At 48.0% G+C, this 25,925-nt stretch overlaps 1 protein-coding gene and 1 pseudogene across 5 annotated transcripts; one reads left to right on the top strand and one right to left on the bottom strand.

The window, feature by feature from the left end:
* Positions 1-231: 231 nt before the first annotated feature.
* LOC125506934 (BTB/POZ and MATH domain-containing protein 2-like) lies at positions 232-2,475 on the top strand (annotated as a pseudogene).
* Positions 2,476-5,228: 2,753 nt separating this feature from the next.
* Positions 5,229-22,227, bottom strand: LOC125508447 (putative HVA22-like protein g). 5 transcript variants are annotated; one of them, XM_087525894.1, is made up of 11 exons: positions 21,577-22,227; positions 19,189-19,309; positions 18,849-19,076; positions 18,430-18,714; positions 18,137-18,358; positions 17,781-18,002; positions 17,425-17,646; positions 17,069-17,290; positions 16,713-16,934; positions 6,594-6,871; positions 5,229-6,307 (listed from the first exon to the last, which is right to left on the bottom strand). In XM_087525894.1, the coding sequence occupies exons 1-3, from the start codon at positions 22,032-22,034 to the stop codon at positions 18,852-18,854; spliced, it is 804 nt and encodes a 267-aa protein (XP_087382020.1). In that variant the 5' UTR covers positions 22,035-22,227; the 3' UTR covers positions 5,229-6,307; positions 6,594-6,871; positions 16,713-16,934; positions 17,069-17,290; positions 17,425-17,646; positions 17,781-18,002; positions 18,137-18,358; positions 18,430-18,714; positions 18,849-18,851. The 5 variants fall into 5 exon arrangements, with proteins under 5 accessions (XP_087382020.1, XP_087382022.1, XP_087382021.1 ...); XM_087525896.1 differs by lacking the exons at positions 5,229-6,307; positions 6,594-6,871 and adding exons at positions 19,625-19,676; positions 19,773-19,847 and having other exon boundaries at positions 16,468-16,934; positions 21,573-21,711; XM_087525895.1 differs by lacking the exons at positions 5,229-6,307; positions 6,594-6,871 and having other exon boundaries at positions 16,468-16,934; positions 18,786-19,076.
* Positions 22,228-25,925: the final 3,698 nt, after the last annotated feature.

Raw genomic sequence — 25,925 nt, 5'->3', positions numbered from 1 at the left:
CCGTCATATCATGGATGGATGGCATGGGTTCTCATGGAGGGATCCCAGGCCACTTTTTTTGCGAGAAGATTACGATTTCATAGATAGTTCGATCTTACAGAAAAGCTTAGAAAATAGTAGATAATACAAAGGAGTCCTTCTGAGCTCTAGCATCGTCGGCATCCCGAAAGAGAGGAATACGCGCTGCCGCCTGCGCTCGTCCATGCGCCTTGGATCGACGAAATCATCCCCATGGCAACCGGAAAGTCCTCACTCACCGCCTCTAGAGAGGTAACGCCCAGGAACATCGGCTCCGCCGCGAACCACCATGTCGTCATCTTCGAGATCTTCACATCCCTGATCCGCCGCCCCGCGAGATCTGACTGGGGAAGGAAGCACAACACAAATCCGTTGATTCGCGAGTGCTGGGGAAGCAGGTGCACCACCACGGAGCTCCATCGAGCATCGGAGTCGAAGGGGACGCGCACATGCAACAAAAACCACACCAGCGACTCCATCACCTCCTCATCGCCGCCATTACAGCCGCGAGACGAGGACCCCCCGCCCTCCCGCCGCCAAAGCGGCAGACGGAGGGCGAGGGATCCGGCGCAACAGCGGCGTTGAGGTGGGTCGACTGGGAGATGTAAAAAGCCGCCCCTCTTCTTCGGACGGGAGAGGGAGAGAAACGTCCAGACTCGTCTCAACACGATCCCAGGCCACTTAAATGGACATTTTATGAAGAAAAAAACCTAGTGACAGTTAGATATAAACAAAACTTTGCAATAACCACCTCAAATACTTCATCTCCCTCTCCAATCATTCTGTCCAGCGACCATTTATCGTACATCTGCGCATCGATGATGCCCACAACCCTTTTAGTCTTATAAAACGTTGCACGCATCTATTGCATAAAATCATGTAGGGAGTATATTTCAGTGCATTAGTGGATTGTACAACATCACTAACTATGCAAGGAAGTTGTACATGTTTGTCCCTAAGGAGGGGTTGGTCTAGGAGGCTTGTTACCGCTGAGGAGGGGATCACGTTTGGAGAAGAAGGATGTGAGATGCAAAGTAACCAGAACCGAGGGGCCTTTTAGCTAATTTTCTGTACAAATCGCTCGGCCATAATCTGTACTATTCATCTTCAACCAGAAGGCCCAGATTGATTTTTCTATTCTTTCACATGAAGCACAGTTTCTATTCTAGTGTTTCCCGGCAGGGAGGGGGACAGGATCATGTTCGACTAGGTTACGGAACCAGCCACCGACCATTGGACAGACTCCGGATCAAGTACATATCATGTGATTGCTAATTCAATTCGATCAAAACAGATACATATTACTACTAGTATAAATATAAGGGGTGGGTTGTGAAAAGAAAGAAATCACCTCAAGAATCGAATCTACACCAGGGCACCAAGAAATTGTAATTTAATATCGATCTTGTTGAGCGCATCGACGTGCACAGCGGAGTGGGAGCAGGGGGAGCACTTGTTCAAGATCTCCGACTACAGCATTCACACGGGCATGGGCGTCGGCTGCTACATCGAGTCGTCATGGTTCACTGTTGGCGGCCATTACTGGTGCCTCCATTATTACCCGGACGGGTCTACGGAAGATGGCAAGGACGACATAGTGGTCGCTCTGGAGCTGATGGAGCTGGACCAGAAGGCATTCAAGGCACGGGTATCCTTCACAATCAGCTTGTTCCACTGTACAACTAAGCGGTTTTCTCTTTCTTTGTCGGTGGCCCTGTCGGCCAATCTTCCCAATCCAGACTACTTTGTCACGCACAATATAAACAGAGGCGAGATGGAAGCATCGGGCTATGTTGTTGACGATCGTCTCACTATCAAATGCGCCTTGACTGTCATCAAGGAGCCATATGTTATCGAGGAGGAGGCCCATGTTGAGGAGGAGGCGCCACCGTCCGAAATCATGGACCAACTCGGGAAGCTGCTAGAGGCAAAGGAGGGTGTGGATGTGACACTCGAGGTTCAAGGAGTGAAATTTCCAGCCCACAAGCTCGTGCTAGCGATGCGGTCTCCGGTTTTCAAGGCGATGCTCTATGGACCGATGATGGAGAAGGATTCAAGCCGCATCGCCATTAACAACATGCAACCTGATGTCTTCAAGTTTCTGCTCCACTTCATATATAACAATTCATTGCCCGCGGTCATGGGCGACGACTTGCTAGATGAAGACAATAAGAGAGAGGTTACCAGACACCTGCTTGTGGCTGCAGATCACTATGGCATGGAAAGATTGAAGCTTATGTGCGAAAGCATCCTCTGCAAAGACCTCAATGCCGAGTCCCTTGCAACTACATTGGCTTTGGCCAGTCAACATAGTTGTTCTCGGCTACAAGATGCTTGCATTCGATTTATTGCATCATCATCTACTAAAATAGATGATGTGGTGGCAAGCAAAGGGTACAATCGGCTCAAAAGAACTTGTCCGGATACCGTAACGGAGATGTGGGAAAAAGCAAGTAGGCTCTGCAAAACCTAAGGATTGTTACTTTATGCTCATCTTAACTACTCATCCTTTTTTATAAAGAGTACTTACTTTTTTCCCAATAATTCTCCGTGGCCTTCTAGTGCTCACATTTGTTTGATGATATTTTTCTTTTAGAAAAAGGAGGATGACCCCTGGCCTCTGCATCCGGGCGATGCATGCGGTCACTTTATTAATTATTCTCACAAGACCTTACAAAGTCATACAACAATAATACTAAAGCCACCGTCTAGGCAACATCTGTCGCTACTCCTATCCAATTGATGAAGGGACGCTGAAAATCTGGGCCTAATGCCAACCAGACCTCGCAGCCAAACCTAACATCTAAGAGCTGAGGTCTCAACCAGGACGCCTGCTGGGTACGTATGGGGCACCCACCAGTCCAGCGCACTCCTCAACCAGGACGCCTGCCGGGTATGAGGCCGCCGCAGCCATCTGCCACCTATCCATCTTTAGTGACATACTGCTGCATTAACCTTGCCCGGTCTAACTGCCGTCGACGCCACCACGATGCCAGACAACGCCACCATCCTGCGCTCGTCCATCATCACACGCCCACCGGCGACACTCCGCTGCTCCATGCCGCTGAGACCCACCATAGTCGACGTGTCAGATACCACGTCGCTCCTCCTCTTGTCCCCTCCAGCCAACACTTGCTCCAAAACGATGCCCCCAGGAAGGAGAACGACATCGAAAAGTCGCCATCGTCTGATCCGGTATATCCAGATCTAGGGTTTCCCCCAGAACCTTCTGATCAGGTTGACGTGACCTGCAACGACGATGTCTTAAGAAGGGAACGACGTCCGAGACGCCGCCATCGTCTGCCATGATCGCAGTCAAGCATGATTTTCATCGGAAGCCACGTCGTCCCGATCTCGCGGTTGGCTGGAACCGAGCGGAGTCTCGCCATGAAGACGAACGCTGATGTCGGTAAACCGGCGGAAATCCGACGTCTCCTCATTGGTCCCTCCACGTGCCACCGGTTGGCTAAAGGCCACCCCGCGGCGGATCCGATCGGGGTTGGATCCGCAGTCGCCACCGCCACCATCTCCGCGCAGATCAGGCACCCCGTCTTATGGGGCGCTGCCAGCGCCGTCATCCATCGCAAGGTCTCCGCTCCACCGGCAGATGGCGCTTCGGCCACCGCCGCACGACAAGGGATCGCCGCCCCAGCCGCCGCCTTCGGATCCCAGGAGAAGGGCCACCACTGCCGCCTCCGACAGGATCTCGCCGCGTCCACCCGCCCAGGTGCCTTCGGCGTCGGGCCCGCCGCCACCACGGTCCTCACCGGCGGTAGCGGCGGCAGAGGGAAGCGCGAGAGGAGGCCTGCGGCGCTAGGGTTCGGGGGGCCCCTGGCGTCGCCTAGGGGGAGGCGACGCGAGGGGGAGCAACTCCGACTCTAGAAAGATAAAGTGAGGCACGACAACCCCTTGTTTGATGGTATGGAACACGATCGATAAAGGGGTCTACAAACTCCCTCAAAAAAGAAGAAGAAGGGGTCTACAAGCTAAATAGGTCTGGCATCGTTTTATCAAAACCAAACTGTTAGGAATTTCTGGTTTGAGGATTACTGGCTAGACACAGAAATTTGTAAAACACAACTCGTATGCTTTCCTTATAAGGTAATGAACCATGAGATGTTCTAAGTAGCTAGAACGGTGTGCTTTGCCTTTCTCAAGCAGGATTCATTCATGTAAGTTTTTGGCGCAATTTGTTGACCCAATTGGGTGACATGTCGAGCACAAACGCAAAACTGATTCCTCTCAAGAATACACAGGGGCATAGGGCAAATACCCATGAACAATCATATATCATGTCCAACAAAAGCAGGGACTAATTCATTTCAAGACATTACATGCTCAAAACTACCAGCCCGTGAACAATTTAACCCACATCGTGTTTGTACAGGCACAAAGTTTTGCTAGTCTGCCCTTTAGCGCACATATACAATACAAGGATAGATAGAGGTAAAAGACTAAGGTTCGGTCGGGTCCACTCGTGCACATCCTCAGATTCAGCTCTTTGGGTGAAAGCCTAAGGCTCGTCGGGTCAGGCGACGGTATTGGCATCGTCGCTTCCCTCTTTGGGGCGTCGCCTTGAAGAGCACTGGATCCCATTTACGCACTCCATGGGTTGAACGCTCGTGGCATTGCGGTCGGCTGGTGCCCGTCCGGTGATGTGTTGTTCTGCACAACTTTCTGTGTGGCAACGATAGCGGCTTCGGGCGGAGTTGGGTTGCAACTGTGTTTTGATAGCTAGTCTCATTCGGCGTGTTCGAGGGGTTGTCGTGCCTCACTTTGTCTTTCTAGAGTTGAAGCTGCTCTGAGGCGGGGCCCTTGCGGGAACGATAACGCAAGACGGGTGGTCGATTCCGGCGCTGGCTCAACGCAGGCCCAGCGCTTTCCCCCTGCAATGCTCGTCGTCAGAGTCAGAGCTGCCTGGTCACCGGCGCGTGCGGTGGACTGCTTGGCATCGACCGACGCATGCCTCGACACTCGTTTGTGGTGAGGGCTTCATCGGTGGACGTTGATGGCGGAGTTGGAGTCGCCCTTGCGGAGGTGTGATGACGATGACAGCAGATTGCTACCTCGACGACGCTTCTCGCTTGGACGGTGTGTGTGTGTGTGTGTGTGTTCTTGTGTGGGTTGCCAGATCACCCTGTGTGTCCTGTGTGGGCATGTTTTAACGATTTTCGCCCAGATTTTCATTAATTAACCAGGCAATTCTCTTCTTCTTTATTAATAAGAGGCAAAACTTTTGCCGCCGCTTCAAAAAAATAGATAGAGGTAAACCAAAATTAATGTTCTGATGTGAGCCTGTCAAGAAGATACGAATGAATAGACAACATCGAGACCTTATTGGATGGCATACAAGCTCTGTCCCGGCATTATTTCCTGGCAGCTGCTACTCGTCAGCCGGCTGATCTTAGGAAAAGATCAGACGCCTGACCAGCCAGGCAGCCATTGATTTGAGCCTATAGAATTTGATTTGGGCCGCTTGATTCCCTGGTACAATTGCACCATCATTTCCATCCCCCATGCCACATGTCTCCTCGCAGTGTTTCCAGCCACCAACCCAGCATCCCTGCTGCCCTTGAAGCACCGCCGATGCTCCATTGCTCTGGTGGTGATGCTCCGGCGGCTCAGCGATGCTCTGTCGCAAGTGATGCTCGGGCAATGCTTCGATGACCTGGCGATGCTCCATTGCAGCGTCAATTATGCTCCGGCGATGCTCCGACGGCCAGAGAAGCTCCACTGCAGCATCGGTGATGTTTCGGAGGCCCGACGATTCTCCAATGCAGCACCGGGATGCTCCGACGGCCCGAGAAGCTCCACCGTAGCACCGATGATGTTTTGGAGGCCCAACGGTGCTCCAATGCAGTGTCGGCTATGCTCCGACTGCCCGAGAAGCTCCATTGCAGCACCGATGATGTTTCGATGGCCTAACGAATGCTCCATTGCAGCAGTGGTAATGCTTCATTGTTGATGCTCTGAGCGCTCGGTGATGCTTCAAGTCTCTTCCCACCTCACTCACCACTCAGTGTCATAGCAACCAACAATAAGCTCGCCCACCACGCGTTCCCTTCCCCGCAACGGTCACAGCGTCCATGGCCAGTCCGCAACAGCCGCTCGGCGGCCCCTTGCAGGATCGTCGATCCCCATCACAACGGCCGCCTGACACACCCTTGGCTAGCAGCAATCACCTAAGACTGCCCTGGATTTTTCTCAGCAATTGTACGGAACCGGCTTTGTTGAAAGCCGTGTTGATAATAATCTATCAGTAGAATCTTCATAATCCATTGTTGAGGCTCTGCGAGGAGAAAACACAGATCACAAAAAAATTTGTTGTATGAACCAAGCAACAACAGCAGTAGACCGATTGGATAAAAACCACACTATCTTTGCATTGGCCACTACTTGATGAAACAACATTGCTAGATAAAATACCACTACCTCTACATTAGTACATTTGCATGTTACCAATAAAACAAAAAACACCACCATGGATATAAAACCCCACTACATGCATGTCATCCATTAGCCACTGCACATTGATAACAAAAAATGCGCAGATGCTGATAAGAAAAAACACTCACCAGCAAAGGGTGTACAGTCTTTCTGCTGCAAGAGTATTAACCTATGTAATTGTGAGTCAATACCAAAGTTAACAACAAAGCCCAATTGGCAAAGTAGTTTGCAGTTCAGATAGGCCTGAAAAATGATGTTGGTGATAGAGAGAACCGAAGATTGCTCATGTGGTCATGGATTCTTGTTTTATCCAATGCTCCCTGTTCTGATTGGTCCACTTCTGGTGCCAATAGCGGGATCAGAGTGGACAGTCAACTGGTGCTACATTTGATATTCCTCTGTGATCCTGGATGAGAGTGAACATTTCATTAGCAGCAAAAATTTCAAGAATAACAAAGAAGCCTACTTCTCTAAACAAACTGCATCGAACATGTATAAACTTCAATGAAGAATAGACATAGCCATGAAAATTACTCACCACATCCCCAAAATTGTGTATAGCTGTATTAGTTGGCAAAGTTTTACAAGTTTGGTTGCGGGTATTTTAAAATGATTGCTATTTTGAAATGTAGAGAAAACTGTGTAAATTTCTGTTCACACAATAAAATTTGCTATAACTGCTCAAAAGTACAGAGTCACCAATTAAGTGGTAAGTGCTAAGCAGGCTAACCGAACTGCCAGACCACTACAACAGTGCAACACACATTAAGTTGACAACTTAACATACTACAATAGTAGTACATTTAAAGTAACCCAATGCACATAAGCAACATGGAATTCCTGAAGGGAAAATGCATAGAATCATAGCTCTGATGTAACTGTTTAAGCTTACTTGAACTACTATAGTTGTTAGAGGCAACAGGGGTGAGCATGTTGCAGCCCCCTGCACCAGTGTCTTGGGCAACTTGGCAAAATCATCTTTCATGGGTATCTCATCAACACATGTGGAGCATACGTGGAAATATAGAAAGTATAGCATGTCAGTGGTACTGCCAATAGGAAATTTGCACTGCATTGAAATGACTAGCACATCTCATTGTCAGTCCAAGCAACCTGGATAATAATCAATTAAACATGACTTCAAATATTTGTGTTTGTGTATCTTGTGCAACAACAGCTTGAGCTGGACTTCCCTCTAGCAGCAAACATACAAAAGAGGCCTGCTGGTGAAACAAAGCTACTAATAAATCATTATCACGTTATCTAGCGCACCATGCATGTAAGTGGAAGCCTCATTTTTTGACAAAAGGAGTCCTATAAAATGAACAAAAACCACTAGAGTCCGTTTTGCAATGAAACACCGCTCCCTAGTTGTGTAGAATCAAGCCCATGACTAGAAAAATGAAAACAGAAGGCACAACCCAGTCTGGAGAACAACATTGTTGCTCTGAAAAAATAAACAAAAAACCCACTAGTATGTGCTGCAATGAAGCACCACTCCTAGTTTGGAGAACAACTTTCTTACCGCTGCCTACAGCTGCTGCTCTGAAAATGAACAAAAAAGACTAGGTTGTGCTGCAATGAAGCACCACTCCCAGTCTGGAGAACAACAATCCTGATGCTGTGAAGCCCCGTATCTGTCACGACCCAAGCACATACAGAGGATGAGCAACCAGATCAGTATCGATTTTGGATCAAGAAAAGAGATTGAGGTGAGAATCAGCAACAAGGGGGTGAGATACAGATAGCAGGAAGGTGAGGAACAAGAGCAAGAGGATGAGGATGAGATGCTTCAGACGTTTCAATCGTTCGTTGCCTCCTCTGTCTAGCTTCTCCTCCTTTATAAGCCTTCTGCCTATTTGCGTAGCTGGGCCAAACCCATTCCATTGGGAAGGCCCTGGATAAGAAGAGGGTCATGGCCCTTGGGGCATGACATTCTCGCCCCCTTAAAACACGGCTTGACCTCCAGCCGGTGAGGCGGTACCAAAGAACAGAAAAACCACCTGGGTTCCATGGCCGACGGAGCTTTGTATCTCTCTTGTCTGATAGACATCCAACATCATAACCAACCTTTGAACTTCTATGTCCAAACTTGATCCTTGTCTTAATCGTTTCCCGACCATGAAGATTCATAATTCTAAGATCCCACTATGGTGCAGCAGAAAGCTCAAGTCCATGACCAATAGAATCTGCAGCGGCATATGGTGAAGAGGAGTTGTTGTGAATACCAAACTGCTTTGTACCAGTTTTAGTTGCACTCCTAATGCCCGGATCCTACAGCCTTAGCCCACACAAGAATTGGCAAAAATAGTTTAATCGTGGTTCCTTTTCAGCTGACAACGCCGTGGACATAGTTCCTAAGATAGTAAAGTCCGATCCATGACCAAGAGAGCATCTCACCACGGGAACAGACAAGCACGCGATCCACTCGATCAGAGTACCAAGGTAATGAACATACCATATATCCATGAGCATTAACATCTGTCTACTTGCATCGGCATGCAGATCAATAGAAAATGTGACGAGAACACTATAGTCCCAATATGTAGGAACACATTCTCTCATTGGAACAACACAAGGATTGTACGAAGTATCAAAAATGTTGGTGACCACCGACAGAAGAATATATCATTGAATACACTTGAAACCGTTAATGATTTCCCATGCAGGTACCAATTGGAGGTGTTCAGAATAATATAGAGGAGCAACCAACAATTTCTCAGTGTTGCCCTCAAGGAAGTTAGATAAGCTGGTAAGGATATGCACTACAACAAATATCTTCCATGGAAAGTGAAAGTGAATAATGTGGTGAGGTCCTCTAGTAAATACTTCATTTCCTTTTGCATATAGTGATGTGACTCCAACAATTGAATACACCTCTCTGGGCTGAACTTTTATGTCAACACAAGGTAGAAATGTTGTAAGATGTGACAACCATCTGATATGTGACTCCAGGAAGTGTAAATACAACCAATCTTTTGAAAAATCAAGCATCATCCCACTCATGTGTTGAACCACATAAAGGGCACTCAGGAACTGATAAACAACAATTGAGGGAAATGAAATTCCATATCCTCTATGGTGTATCAGCTCAAATACCAAGAGGAGAAAGCTTGTCCTGTCATGGGTCCCCTCACGGCCAACACATACACCCAGGAAAGGGAGGTGTATGCGAAGCACATAACCAAAAAGTAGAGTTTGAGGATCCCATGTTCTTGGGGTTATGTTCGGACTGACACTCACCATTTCATACAACTTCAGGATTGCCAGTTCTAGATTTACGACATGTGAATAACACCCAGCCGCTACTCTATGAAGCTCGAGGACAACCACCATCAAGTGCTTTTCAGTGTAATTGTTGAAGATATTGCTTGCCCCAGCCTTCCTCCAAACTAAGACATGAACCAGATTAGGCATCTAAAAGCCATCATGTTGTAGTTTGTTCATTACGCCTCCACTGCTTTTACTCATCCATGGATTGGGCCATGGTTTCAACTCAGTCAAGTCTGAAGTCGGATGTACCGCAAATAATAACTGACAACCCTTCACTCCAGGATTCCACCCAGGGTCTGCTAGAACCTCGATCTTGTTGAACCGAGCCTCACTTTTCCAGTTGCTAGAAATTGTCGTTTAGAGATTTGCAATGGATACCTTCTCTAACATCTGCATTAGCCTGCGCTCTTTAAATAAGTATACCAAACATTTCTACAACTCCATTTTTCTGCCCTTGCTCGGGGGGGAGCCATGGTGACTTCCAAATCAAATGGACTTGATTTACGAGGATAGGAAACCATATCATTCTTTTAGTGTTGTATTTGAAGGTACCACCATATTCTATACCATACAGAGGTGGTGGCCAATTTTGCAAGCAAGTTGTATCCCTTGGGAGAAGTACTATGTTGGCAGTAGAAAATGCCACTGCAGGTGACAGCCTTCCATTGGAATCATATCTTTGGTCATAAGTTTGCAAGAAATAGCCAACTCCACCAGTTTTATTACTCACATATTCCACTAGAATGCCACTTAACAAACCTTGTGCTTTCTGTTTCAAAATCAATGTGACATCACTAGCGCTCATGCGCTTCAGATAATTTGATCGATGAGATGAACGGCACTGCTGCAGATATGCATATTGGTACTGCCAATGACCACCGGGCCCTCCAATATAATAGAACTCACACCAGAAACTTTTTAGTGCAGGAAGTACTTGTAAATAATGTCCATCTAAAGAACTAGTCCGATGCAAGACCAAACTAGCAACACAACAATTGAGATCCTCATGCGGTTGACATGTAGATGGTTTCCCAAATATACCAGTTACCGGACGTGGATCTTGAGGATTGGTTGATTTCGAATGCCATTTAAATGATGGCCATGGTATTGGACGTAGCATTTGTCCTTGTTGCTTTGATGAGGTTAGCGCGGCCTCTGGAGGAGCTGTCGAGAATGGGGCCACACTCCCCATGACGAGGGGCACCTCCACATAAGCATATGCTAGACCAACATCAAGCTCACAACAGGTGATGGTGCAACAACACTGATGGCTTCAATGTCGAGGGTCTCTTCGCACACAACGAAGGCTGTGGTCTCAGGAAAGATGTTGACGGTGGCGTTACCACTCGGGCACTCTGTCGAACATGTGATAGGCATCGGTATAGTAGGGCTATTTTTGTCCATGGCGGTGACATCATGGTCTGCACCGCACTCCACTCAGGCACCGAGATCAGGGAATGCGCCCGCGAGCATGAGGGTGTGAACTCCATGGTCGTCGTCAAGTCTCTCTGCAGCCATCGTAGCCTCCTACATGATTTCATCCTCCCTTATCCGGGCTAGGGATCGATGAAGCACCGGTGATGCTTGATGGTGATCGTGACCACATAAAATATTGGATATCTTCCCGCAAACCCTCGATGTACTGGTGGACGAAGCTCTTGATGCTCAGGTTGGGGTTGAGATCCAGCACGCGAGGTACACATTCCGAGAACGCCGGCATGTACTTGACCATGGTTTCTGTCTGCTTCTGCTCGAGCAGCGAGCACAAGCACAGGTTGTACTCCGATGACACGTCGTGACTTTCGAGGAGGCATGCATGCTCATAGATGCACCGGCCATGCATAGCGAGAGTCCACTCTGCCCCACATCTTGATCGAAGCTGAACCACCGACCACACACGGTTGATTCTCTGGAACAGGGATATCTTCACTACACCATACACTGTAAACACTTGCTACAACGTCTCCTCAGTGAATGGTAGTACACATGGTGCACTGTGATGTGGAGAACGTCGCCGGTGAACAACTCCTGGTAGCTCGACATTTCGTCGAACACCTTGTAGGCAGGAAGTGGGTGGTGACTTTTCTTGGTTATGGATACCAAATTATCATGACCCAAACACAACACATGCGTACACCGGCGTCGCCGCCGGCTGAGATGGATGGCAAGGCAGCCAACAAGCAGAGGCGGCTTGAGCCAACCCGCATCCAATGAGCCTGGACTCCATCAGCAGACTTAACAGCGACATGCTCCTCGTCATCATCGGCCTCCTCCCCACCAAATCTGCCGTGCGGTCCACCCTGCTCTCCCGGCAGTGGCGCCCCCTCTGGCACCGCGTCCTCCTAAACCTCACCGTCGATAGCTGCCTCTGCGATAGGGATTGCAAACGCATGGCCGCAGTCTCCAAGATCCTTTAATCGCACCCTAGGCCAGCCAGACACCTTGACATCCGCATGTTCAGTACCAACTGCAAGGTCCAAGCCAAGTTCGATGGGTGGTTCTTATCCCCCGCCCTAGATCAGCTCGAGGAGCTCAGGTTTGAAGCTGGACGATGTCGCTATCTGCCGCCGTCCGCGCTCCGCTTCATGCCAACACTGCGCCGCGCGAGCTTCAGCTCCTGCTATTTTCTACAGATTAATGCCACGCCCGCCCTTCTTATCCCTCAACTCAAGAAGCTCGACCTCTTCGACGTTGGCATATCGAAGAAGGCCGTGGAGCACCTGCTCCACAACTGTACTGCGCTCGAGTACCTAAGTCTTCGGCAGATCCACGGGTTTATTAGCCTCCACATCGCCTTGACGAATCTCCGATGGAGTTATGTGTCTTGCTGGCCCTGCAACAAGACATCAATTGGGAAGAGATCACTCCAGCTGTTCCATGTTATGGTCATTGAGAATGTGCCTTTCCTTGAGAGATTGCTTGTATTTGATCTAGAAGGTCCAACAAAAGTCAGGGTTATTGACACGCCGAAATTGACAACGTTGGTGTATCTGCCAAATTCTCCAAACTCTTTATTGGATCCGTAATCGTTCAGGTACAACACTCATCTTCTTCTCCGTCTTCTTGAAATTCACATTTTTAAATTTCTTCTTGATGTATTTACGACAGTCATCCAGAAAATAATTCACACAAGCTTGACCCAGTCTGTGCGCACAGTGAGGATCTTGGCAATAAAATCTATCGGTCCCAATCTGGATCAAGTTGTTGGATTCCTTACATGCTTTCCGTGCACAGAGAAGCTACTCATCGAGGTGAAACTTCTTTCCTATTAGTAAACGGTAATCACAACATAGCTCAATTTTTTCGTAATTTTCTCAAATTACGATGATAAGTGTAGTGTTCAAAACTGCATGTACACACTGCAGCGAAAGAAATGTTTTTAGTATTTTTTTCTCACGTGATCACCTGCATCGTTTCTTGTTGTACTACTAGTAGCCTAGGCTAGTCATAGTGGCAAGTAACTTAGACTAGTAACTCTATGGTTACCCTAAGAGCAAGTACTACCTCCGTCCTGGTTTACTCTTCCTATTTTGTAGTACTATCAAAATTTGACCACAGATGTAACTGACAAAATGTTAATGCATGTCACTAAAAAATATATCATTGGATTCGTATTTGAACATAATTTGAAATTGTATAATTTTTGGTGACATGCATTGGCATTTTCTTAGGTAAATCTATGGTCAAAATTTTACACTAAATACGAGGTAGTACAAAAGTGGGCTATAACGGCCCTCCACTATGTAGGCCAAAACACGTGCCAAATTCACTTGTGATGCATTTGGCATCGATGCCCCTCCATTGCTCACCTGGTGCCCCAATCCGGATCACCTACTTTGCTCCGGTGCCAAATTAACTCATGCAATGAAAAAACACTTGCGTGGGAGAGGGAGAGGACTGAGGCAATAAAAACACTTATTTGGGAGAGTGAGAGGTTGGTGTAGTTGGTTTGATTGATTTGTTTATACATGTGGGTCTGTGTGCACAGCGGTGCCAACTCTCTCACATCTCTAGAGCGGTGCCAAAATCTTTTGATTTGACATCGATGCGTATTATGTGGCATACTTTTGAGAAATATGGCAATGGACACATAGTGGAAGGCAACAAATGCCCAAGCTCTTCACATGATCCTAGGTAAGTGAGAGGGGAGAGAGAGAGAGAGAGAGAGAAAATACACTAGCCGGCCAACCCTATCGTATGGGCGAATGATATTGGTACCTCTTGATGACACGACAATCTTATATAGCCAGCTGCTCTAATATGTTCTCTCGTTTTGCAGATAAAAAGACCCGAAAGTGAAAAATGTGCTGCACTATAACAATTTCAACGAATGCCTTGATCTTCATACAGAAATCAATTTGATCGACTACTGAGACAGCACATCTGAAATTAAATTGGCCAGGTTCTTTGTTCTGGAGGCAAGTGTGCTCAAGGTAATGAGGTTTGACATTCTCTGGCGTAACAATGAATGGCGTGCTGATCACCGCAAGCATCTAAGCCTAAATGACAAAGTCTCCGCGGAAGCTGAATTTGTTTTTGAAACATCAAGTCGCCAGAGACTCAAAAATTTATTTGCCCATTAGTGACTTGTCAGGGCGGTGGATTTTAGTTTGTACGGTAATGTTGCATCCACCTAATGTAACGGAAGTTCTTACAGAAACTTTTTAATAATTCCCTCTTTGTAGGTGCAACATTACTCCTAACATTTGTAATATCAGTTTGAAACTTGTAATATTACCGTGTCCTATTCCTGCACTTTCAAAATCCTGTGAATCAAAGAGGCCCTGAGTTGGTGATGATGGTGTGCCTGTCATCTTTCACCAATAGCCATCGGATCTAGATCTGACGCATACAAAGCAAACTTCTGCAGTTTTGCAAAAAGATGCCCACACTTGTTCCCTATTTACAAACAACTCCTTGTCTCTCACAATCAGCCTTATCTCCTTCCCACCACATCTAGAAGGCCATGGAACAATCTGGCGCGATGGCCGCTGCCGGCGCCATCGATCCCCAATCTTGGTGTTCCGTGCAATGCACGGGCATCTTACTCATACTCTGTAAGAAAAGAGTAGAGATACCCGTGGCAACGCGGGTCGAACACGGCTAGTTGTAAGTAAGTTAGCTATAGAGCCATGATGATAGTGACTGCACACGGTGAGGCTGACTTTGGTATGCCGAACACGGCGCCTACACTCAGGTTTCATCTCCGGCACAGGGTCTTGTCACTTCACTGTGAGGAGTAATTTGACCAGCGGGTAGTACAATACTAGTACTACATTGGTAGTACTACTACCAGTCTAGCATCACCGTCTAGATTTAGTAGTACTGCCACATCAGTTTGGATTTAGTATTTGACTAGCAATATCCAGTAATGCATGTCAATAAAAATATACTACTCCCTTTGTAAATAAATACATGGAGTATTGTTTTATTCAGTTTTGAACATAGTTTCCGATGATATTATACACTCTCCCTTCCGGTAGATGGCTCAAATCTTAAGTCTCATCAATCAGACTACTATTGTACTCACCGAGCGCTCAGTTTGGTAAGCTACCAATTTTTTTTGCAATCAAAGACTATTATTGTACTTCCTCTGTACTGGTGCATTAGTCACGTTACGAAAACCAAATAATTCGAAAACTTTTAGGCACAGTACATTAACTACCCACCTCATTCCCTTTTTTGCCACGAAAAAAGAAATCACCCAATAGGAGACATGGGGTGCGTATGCATTCAATGAATTGAGACTATAGCACGACATTTTTTGTTACATGCATTAACATTTTATTAGTTAAATCAAAGATAAAAACTTGACGCAAAATGCAAAGGGGGCCAATAAATCAGTAAACATCAAAGTTCTCTTGTTTTGCCCCAACTTGGTCTCGGTGAGATGACTATATTGCACCGGCACGGAGGGAGAGCCGAGGAGTAGATGGCCAACACACACGTGAATGCAAGTATGCAACGCAGTCTGCACTTCTCATATATAGGCTCCCCGCCAGTCCAATCTATACGAAATCATACGCACCTACGCACCCTAACCAAGGGCAAAAGTGATCACTCCAATCGCAAGATCAGTTGACTAGATGCTAGACCCATGGAGACGATGAGCGCGAGCATCAGCCGGCTGTGCTAGATAGTCCATGACGCGGCCTGCGGCCCGACACGGAGGAACATCTCCAAGTCGTGCTTGAGGCCGCCAGGGCGAGAGGCCTCTTGGACGGCAACTTCGTCTTCTTGTTTGTCAAGGTCCAAGTCGTGCTTGAGGCCGCCAGGGCGAGAGGCCTCTTGGACGACAACTTCATCTCCTTGTTTGTCAAGGTCCTCGTCGGCTTCCTCGACAAATTCACCATTCTCAAGAAGCTCATGAACGACCTTGACATATGCCTCCAGCCCATGTGCCCAGGCTCTGCGATGCCCGCCACCCTCAACAGCCTCTATAGTGACAACCTCTTCGACGCACTGGTGACCCTACAACCACTACTAATAAAAAGGCTACTAGCAGCATGGGTAAAATGGCTCCTAGCTGCGCGGGTACCCGCGCAACCAGCATCGCGCTACAGCTAATAGTTAGTAGTAGCGTGTGCCACCCATGCTATTCTATTTCGTGCCCGCGCTACTAGTAACGAAATAGTAGTAGTGTATCCATACTACCAATGCTACTAGTATCCTAAATACTAGTAGCGAGCAGTTTTTTCCATCCTACTACTAACTTATTGAAAATTAAAATAAAATAAAATCAATCAATTCCATTCTATCACACAATTGCAGTATCTACTATCACAGTTCCTCATTGTAGAGGCAACTCGTATATAATTCATATCTTTTACACAAGTAAGAGTGTAAACATAATGTTGTGTGTGTCAGCTACCTACGTAAGTGGTTCTTGCCATGCAAATTCAAAACTTTACCACTACTTCTAGAGGTCAGAGATTGAGACACGTTGTTATGGTCCGATCCAAAAATTGGCTCACTCGTCAATGCGTGGCGCCTTCCCGGCCTGATCTCGCGGCCTGCAACTGCGACGAAACACAGCGAGCAGCCTCGACTAGCCACACTTGACCGATGGCAGCCGCCGCCTTGAGTTGTGACGTCGTCACGTCCCTCGCCCTAGCCATCAGCTCAAGCAGGCCCCGGTCGATGTCGGCCTCGTGTAACGCCACCAGCAGATGGAGGAAGCCATCGTACACATGGCCCTGTAAACATAATGTTGTGTGTGTCAGCTACCTACGTAAGTGGTTCTTGCCATGCAAATTCAAAACTTTACCACTACTTCTAGAGGTCAGAGATTGAGACACGTTGTTATGGTCCGATCCAAAAATTGGCTCACTCGTCAATGCGTGGCGCCTTCCCGGCCTGATCTCGCGGCCTGCAACTGCGACGAAACACAGCGGGCAGCCTCGACTAGCCACACTTGACCGATGGCAGCCGCCGCCTTGAGTTGTGACGTCGTCACGTCCCTCGCCCTAGCCATCAGCTCAAGCAGGCCCCGGTCGATGTCGGCCTCGTGTAACGCCACCAGCAGATGGAGGAAGCCATCGTACACATGGCCCTGTAAACATAATGTTGTGTGTGTCAGCTACCTACGTAAGTGGTTCTTGCCATGCAAATTCAAAACTTTACCACTACTTCTAGAGGTCAGAGATTGAGACACGTTGTTATGGTCCGATCCAAAAATTGGCTCACTCGTCAATGCGTGGCGCCTTCCCGGCCTGATCTCGCGGCCTGCAACTGCGACGAAACACAGCGGGCAGCCTCGACTAGCCACACTTGACCGATGGCAGCCGCCGCCTTGAGTTGTGACGTCGTCACGTCCCTCGCCCTAGCCATCAGCTCAAGCAGGCCCCGGTCGATGTCGGCCTCGTGTAACGCCACCAGCAGATGGAGGAAGCCATCGTACACATGGCCCTGTAAACATAATGTTGTGTGTGTCAGCTACCTACGTAAGTGGTTCTTGCCATGCAAATTCAAAACTTTACCACTACTTCTAGAGGTCAGAGATTGAGACACGTTGTTATGGTCCGATCCAAAAATTGGCTCACTCGTCAATGCGTGGCGCCTTCCCGGCCTGATCTCGCGGCCTGCAACTGCGACGAAACACAGCGGGCAGCCTCGACTAGCCACACTTGACCGATGGCAGCCGCCGCCTTGAGTTGTGACGTCGTCACGTCCCTCGCCCTAGCCATCAGCTCAAGCAGGCCCCGGTCGATGTCGGCCTCGTGTAACGCCACCAGCAGATGGAGGAAGCCATCGTACACATGGCCCTGTAAACATAATGTTGTGTGTGTCAGCTACCTACGTAAGTGGTTCTTGCCATGCAAATTCAAAACTTTACCACTACTTCTAGAGGTCAGAGATTGAGACACGTTGTTATGGTCCGATCCAAAAATTGGCTCACTCGTCAATGCGTGGCGCCTTCCCGGCCTGATCTCGCGGCCTGCAACTGCGACGAAACACAGCGGGCAGCCTCGACTAGCCACACTTGACCGATGGCAGCCGCCGCCTTGAGTTGTGACGTCGTCACGTCCCTCGCCCTAGCCATCAGCTCAAGCAGGCCCCGGTCGATGTCGGCCTCGTGTAACGCCACCAGCAGATGGAGGAAGCCATCGTACACATGGCCCTGTAAACATAATGTTGTGTGTGTCAGCTACCTACGTAAGTGGTTCTTGCCATGCAAATTCAAAACTTTACCACTACTTCTAGAGGTCAGAGATTGAGACACGTTGTTATGGTCCGATCCAAAAATTGGCTCACTCGTCAATGCGTGGCGCCTTCCCGGCCTGATCTCGCGGCCTGCAACTGCGACGAAACACAGCGGGCAGCCTCGACTAGCCACACTTGACCGATGGCAGCCGCCGCCTTGAGTTGTGACGTCGTCACGTCCCTCGCCCTAGCCATCAGCTCAAGCAGGCCCCGGTCGATGTCGGCCTCGTGTAACGCCACCAGCAGATGGAGGAAGCCATCGTACACATGGCCCTGTAAACATAATGTTGTGTGTGTCAGCTACCTACGTAAGTGGTTCTTGCCATGCAAATTCAAAACTTTACCACTACTTCTAGAGGTCAGAGATTGAGACACGTTGTTATGGTCCGATCCAAAAATTGGCTCACTCGTCAATGCGTGGCGCCTTCCCGGCCTGATCTCGCGGCCTGCAACTGCGACGAAACACAGCGGGCAGCCTCGACTAGCCACACTTGACCGATGGCAGCCGCCGCCTTGAGTTGTGACGTCGTCACGTCCCTCGCTCTAGCCATCAGCTCAAGCAGGCCCCGGTCGATGTCGGCCTCGTGTAACGCCACCAGCAGATGGAGGAAGCCATCGTACACATGGCCCGCACCCTGAAATCCGAACACCATTAAGAGTCAGATTCAGAATTGACCACATACCAAATCAAGTCTATCTGAAATGTTGATCATCTCTCGGGCTCGGGGTGTCTGATCGACTGCTTACCCGTGTGCTGGGGTGCCAGAGGTAGATGACGAGCAGCAGCTTCGCCTCTCCGTACATCAGCAGCCACGACACCATCCAGTCCACGAACCTCTCGACGACCATCGACATCGCCACCAGAACCCTACAGCATTACCAACAAAGGTTCAGAAACTTCAGATTCTTCAGAAGAATGACACGGAAAAATAATGCGGTGCATGTCGATGAAAAAGACAATCAGTGAAAAAGATAAGGAGCATACTAACCCCTTCAGGCAGTGAAAATATAATGTAGAGCAGTAAAAGTGGAACATGGCTCAACATTTGCATTGATAGGGACAAATATATAATTGGGGATCCACTAGGTAAATAAATAATTCTCGTAAATCAACAATATTATCTGCATTTAACATAATGTAAATAGTGTCCAACATCCTTGAGGAAAACCCAAACATTGCTACCTTCTTCAGGGCTCGAGCATGAACTGATGCGCTCTGCTTCTTGTACATACGGCTGTGTTGCACCGGTGTTTATGCAAGGTGGTCAGTGTTAAAATAACACTTAATTTACTATGAGAGGGGATGGAATGCCTGAATTCACAATACTAACCTGATTGACCACCTGTTGCCGCACAAATCTATGGTGTTCAGGAGTTCGGTAAAATTGATGAGACAATGCCCGAAACTGCTTAAAAGGATGATCCAGAAAGAGATAAGTACTTGTAGAGCAGGTCTGTACTAATGATAATAAATATACTATTCTCAAAAAGTAAACAGAAAACTGAATCCGGTAGGTAGACCTGACAATTTCTGTCTCCATTAACCTTGAGCTCAACCATATCTGCATCGTCTAATCTAGACAGTGACAGAAAATAGGATGGGCGAGCTCAAAATCTATATCAAATTGATCTAAAGTTAGCATTCCTTTTCAAGAAAAAAGTACGTCGTCTCAATTTGGACAAACAAAAGTATGGTGGGGAAGTCCCAGACCCCCCCCCCCCCCCCCCCCCCCTCTACGCGTGAACAAGATGGGATCAAGGAGAATGTCAGGAGAAGACAAAGGATTATAGTTATTCCAGATCGGATGAGGTGCAAGCATCAGTTCCTTCCAATTACAACACTTTTTTTTCTGGCGAAATAACACTCATGGAAGATATAGCAAGTGTGCCCATCAAACTTGCTACAGTGCTATTCTTCTTCTTAGCCACCAGCCCACATTTTAATGATCGGAAACAATGATGAATAGTATCCTGATATTGAATTAACGACAATCTCTCGCACACTCAAAAAAATACTAGATTAGCAAGATGCAAGTATCTTATACATGTAAATGCCACTAATATTTCCTTCAAAAATACTAATTTAGTAGAGCTCCACAGCAGATCACAAACTTTACTGCTGATTCTTTCATGTCCATTCTGACATTGAGTAAGATGGATGCATGTCCAGCGACAAAATACCGTCAGCTCCATCAAAACTGCCGACGTTTGTTCAGGAACACAAACCTCATTTACTTGAGAATGTAGGATGACCCATACATAGGTATAAAAATGCAGCAAAAACGTTGTTCACAGATACTACTTCTCTGGCAGTAATGCAGAAACAAGTTAAGGAGGATGTTTCAGCTGTTTAGAAACATGACCACCCTTGCAAAGCCAAAACTCTTTTCAGGTCCTTGGCCGAAAACAATGCTGCTAGAAAAATTACTGGCTAGTTTGTACAAGTACGCGATAAGTTTCATTTTATGAAACTAAACTTTAATCACAGATCAATGCTGACAGAGAAAACTACAGAAGCGTCAGAAGTATGAGAAAATCATAGTGGCGAGCATACCGGTTGACCTTTCTTAAACATCATACATACGCTATGTGTATGCAAAGAAGTCTAACTGGCAACTTAACTTCTCATACTTCTGTATATAGCTAAAAGGACAGTTAAGTTACCAACACAAGCACGTGCAATCTTCAGCCATCAAACACTGTCTCGGGCCAATCACAAGAAGAATATTTAACCTCGCCACCGGCGACAGCCGTCTGAGACGGCGTGCAGTGCCATTACAAAACATCCACTTGCAGGCTGGCAGGCAGGAGGATAATCTTGTTTCAGATACTACGTTTGATGCATCGTGCAAGCACTCACATGGTTTTCACCCAGGACGAGGAAGAAAGTGTTTAATTTTTCAGTTTCGTTAGTCATGGTATTTGCTTTTTACGTTCAACCATGCCATCCCGGTGGTGCCTGTAAATGTATTGAACCATTTGCAAGTTTTGTTTTGAGCTACGTACCAATTATACATTCATACAGACTAGCACATATCCAAAAAATAGAGAGCAAACAAGTTGTAACAGAGGATGAAACAGATTTGAATAGAGCGGGCATCAAGTGAAGGGGAAGGGGAAGGAGTGGGTACCTACATATTCCAACAGAGGCCAGGAGTCTTGGAGGCCGACGTCGCCGTTGTTGTTGCCTGCCACCGCGCTGAGCCTGCTGACGCCGGAGGTCGCCGCCGCCATGGACGGAAGGAGGGACGGACGGCAAGCAGCGGTGGTGGTAAGGTGGGAGACTCGCTGCGCCACTGCCAGCAGCCGCAGCACGAGGCGGCCGGTGTTGGAGGAAGGTGGCACCACGTAGTTGCCTGTCGAGGCCGCCGCGACGAGCACCGCCCTACCCCTCCTCCGCCACTCCGGCGCCACGGCCACGTGCACGCGGCTACGGGCGCTGCCCTCCCCCGTCCCCCTCCCTCCTCCCTCTTCCTCTTCCTACAGTGCCTGCCTACACGCTGCAATCGGGGCGGATTCCCCATGGCAGGCTCAGGCCGCGGCTTGATCCTGGCGGGTCGGACCTCCATGGAGGAGACGACGACGGCGACCATGGTGGTCGCAGCCTAGGTCGACGATGGCGCGGCGGTGGGTTTGGGGAATTGGCGAAGAATGTGGAGTGTGTGTGCAGATTCGTGGGGCGGCGGCAGCGAGGAGGGGAGCTCGATTTGGACGAGATGGGGATTTCAGGTTGTTAAAAAGCCCAGTACTTACTAGTACCGCGAGTTTTTCCCCCTCGCTCTACTATGGCGTATCGCGAGGTGTATAAACCCATGCTACTAGTAAGCGTCTATGTATAAACTTTTTTCAAGTAGTGGACTGCCCGCCATCGCGTCGGAAAATGTCCATTTCGAGGTTGCGCTCGCCGCGCAGTGCTTGGTGCAACAAAACACCATCGACATAATCACTCATGTCTACACGCAAATCGTCCACAAGGACTACTACGTGCAAGAAAAGGACGTTAGGACACTGGACTTCTTGGACCACATGGCAACCTTGAACGGCATTGTTCAGAAGCACGTTGAGTTCGTCGCCAACGCCGTTCCTCCTCACACGTCGGTTGGTGACCCGGCGCACTAGGACGTGAGGATGTCGTTGATGGATCCGTATGTATCTTTATCTTTTCGTCAAATCCATGTAGTAGTATATTGTATTACTAGTAATTATCTAACCATTTACATCAACTTCATAATTTTCGTATGTACTCCATGCATAAACCGCGCTAGAACCAAAATTCTCATTACTCTAGGGAATATCGTTATTTCTATCTGTCGGTCGCGCCATGAAGCAGAACCAAATTTTACAAGTCACAAGTTCAAAAGGAAAAACCTGCCGTGTTCGTGTCGCACCCCCACACGGTTGGTCCGGCACGCCACTCAAGGGGGAATGCGTGTTGTCTTACATATTCACTTACAAGTGGGACCGCAGTTGAGCAAACCGACTATCTGAAAACGCCCACCCCGCCCATCGCGTGATGGCTGACAAAATAGGAGGGAGAAGAGATGGCTGTAACACGGACTCCAAGAAAATTGATGTCAGATGGGACTCATGTGGGTGGCATGTGCCATACTGCTAGACGTGAATGCTAGTTATGGCCCATGCCACCCCACTATATCGAGGTGCTGGTTACGCAGAGCGAACACATTATCTCTCCAAGAGTACGATACACCACTAGTACTACTCACATTGTCACGAAATTTCCTGGAGTCCGTGCTCCGCCCTCCTCTCTCTCTTCTCAGCCAGCTAGCAGACGCGTGGAGCCCATCGACTGTTTGCTCACATGCAGTCCCATATGTCTGTGAAAACATAAGATGACCCACTGAACCTGCACATCTTTCACCTCGACGTGCTGGTGATGAAAAAAAATCCAATAAAGATCTTTGGTGGCCATTTTTGGAGTTACTCAAGAGTAAGATTCTATTTACAGTTTAACCCAAGATGCACATCATGTGGCTTCAACTAGCACTCCATTTTCTTGCATGACACAACCTGGATACTGGGTGTTCCACGTGTCGGTAAAAGGAGGAAGAACTTGACTAAATCTTCTCCACATTTAGACCAGAGGAGTAGGAAACACGACAAGCCCTGTACCTACATCATACTACGTACAAGCCCACCTCACGCAGTCACGCTATCACCATATTTCTCGGCCTCTGTGCAACACCTAGCTCTAGTTGATCTAACTAGAACTAACTATTGTGCTAGCATACTCCAATATTAGGTTGGCTCTATGTGATGTGGCAACTTCATATAAATGGATGCTGGCTATACTACTACGGTACTCACACTCCCAGAAGTGAGTCGAAAACCATTCATAAATTGAGTTTATGACATGCATATGCAAATGTACCATTCATTACATACAACAATTCATCAACACACAACGACAACGAGGATACATGTTGGATTATAGATTAGTTCCCACAAAAAATTCTAGTAAATGCTAAAGTTTTAATCACACAACAAATAACAAGCAATGAAATGAACTTTAGCTCAACCAATCCTCGGCGTTGGAAACGCTTGCTTTGAACCATAGGAAAGCCTCTGGGACAGGCCATCTATTGTCAATCTCGAGACCAACGCATGACTGATCATCCAGGCTAAAGTGGCCTATATCAGGATGCATATTGTGATAGCCACGTTAGGGAACCATACCAATGTCCGAGGTATAGATATAGTTGCTTCTCATAAATGGTAGTAATGTTGTGTCAACAACTGCTGAATCGCCTTTCACCATCATTGGACAGTTTTGTCGAAGGAAGAGCGAGTTTTCTCCAAGACTATCAATACTGAACCAGGGAGAAGGTGTTGGCGCTAGCACACTAGTATCCATCCTGAATACCCTACAACGGATGTTGGAATAGGTCCGGGGAGTGCGACCATGGGAGACAACACCTGCTTCCTTGGTAACATCAGCAGTGCCCTATATACAGACAAGAATAGGTGATCCATCGGAATAAGTTGCCAGGCGCCACTGAGTATATAGGCCCTGCTCGTCCTCATGCTCGTCATCATCACCATCGTCATCTCCTCCTTGGTTATAATCTTTTTCAAGTATAGGTGGTGGAATGTTCACAGCACCTTGGAAACACAAGAAGGTTAATTAGTAAAGGAAAACTAGCTAACCCGCATTGCATGTGGATGAACCAATTATAATTACGGTGGAAGACAAACGTACCAAAAGCATCAAGATTCCATGCAAAAACAGTGCCACGAGTGGTGACAGCAAACACAAGACCCTCGTATTGAATTGCATCACAGTACACATGCACATCCGTGTACGGAAACTGATTTTTGAGCAATATCCATGGAGGCGTGGAATCAAGGACAGCAACAAGCTTGTCAAAGATAGCAACAACTTGATAGTTTGTGTAATCCCAAGAGCGATAGGGAAATCGACAAATTGCTATCTTCTGTAGACGACAATCACCATGATCGTACTTGAACATGCGTAGACCATATGTGTGCTCAACCTCTGGGCACTCTGAGATTTTTGCAAGTGGAACCCGGTGATGAGTGTACACATTCACAAGTTCCCACTCGCAGTTGTGCCCAATATAGACAACCCAATCTCTGTTTGCGCCTGCCCAGGCCTTATCCTTAAGCGATGCCATCTTAACATCACATGTATCATTATCAAGTGGCATCAACTTGCACAAGGCGAGGCTTCCATCGTCCAGGCGCCAGTGAGCAGGGTCATGGCGAAGAAGATAGTGGAGATCAAACCGCTCCTGGACCCTAGGGTTCTTGGTAATGATATTATTAGTTGAGTCGAGAATGAACTTGAACGAACCTGCCATGCTAGCCGAGGTGATGACGTCGCATCGATCAATGAGTTCCTCCACCACATCATCTTTCAGATCAGAGCAAGAATAACCGGGTTGTTTCCGGCATGTTCCCTCCATGGAGAATATGATCGGACAGTGGCAGAAGGAAGGGTGAAGGCAAATGGAGGAGAGAAGAAGAGCATGCGACAACAGTTCCAAATCGAGAGGGAAAGGCGAAGAGGTGGTGGATGGTTGCCACGATACATGAAGAGGCTAGTGGGGAGCGGACGGTTGCCACAGAGGTCACAGACTGATGACAAGGCCATCATGTCAGACCTAGCGCCCGCGCGGGATGGCCTCCATCCCCCACACGAGCGAAGCCACTTCGCACCCCCACACGGTTGGTCCGCCACGCCACTAGCGAAACACGTGATGTCTTGCATCTTCACTTAGGCCAACTCCAGCGCGTGCAACTCGGATGCGCGCTCGCCCAACCCCCTTTCCCTCGACACCCCCGAGCTACCCAACCACGGCTACCTGTTTTGCGCACCCGACGGCCGGATTTGGAGCGGATCCGGTTGGGCTTGAGCTTGCCCAGCTCTGGGAGGCCGCGTCGCGCCATGGACTGGCCGGGCACCAGGCCGGAAGGCCCCAGCAAGGCCGCAAGGCCGCATACAG

The sequence above is a fragment of the Triticum urartu genome, chromosome 5A, assembly GCF_056163025.1.
Source record: "Triticum urartu cultivar PI428250 chromosome 5A, HENAU_Tu73, whole genome shotgun sequence".
Lineage (NCBI taxonomy): Eukaryota > Viridiplantae > Streptophyta > Magnoliopsida > Poales > Poaceae > Triticum > Triticum urartu.
Note: the sequence above shows the minus strand (reverse complement) of the source record. Positions and strands in the feature narration are given on the sequence as shown.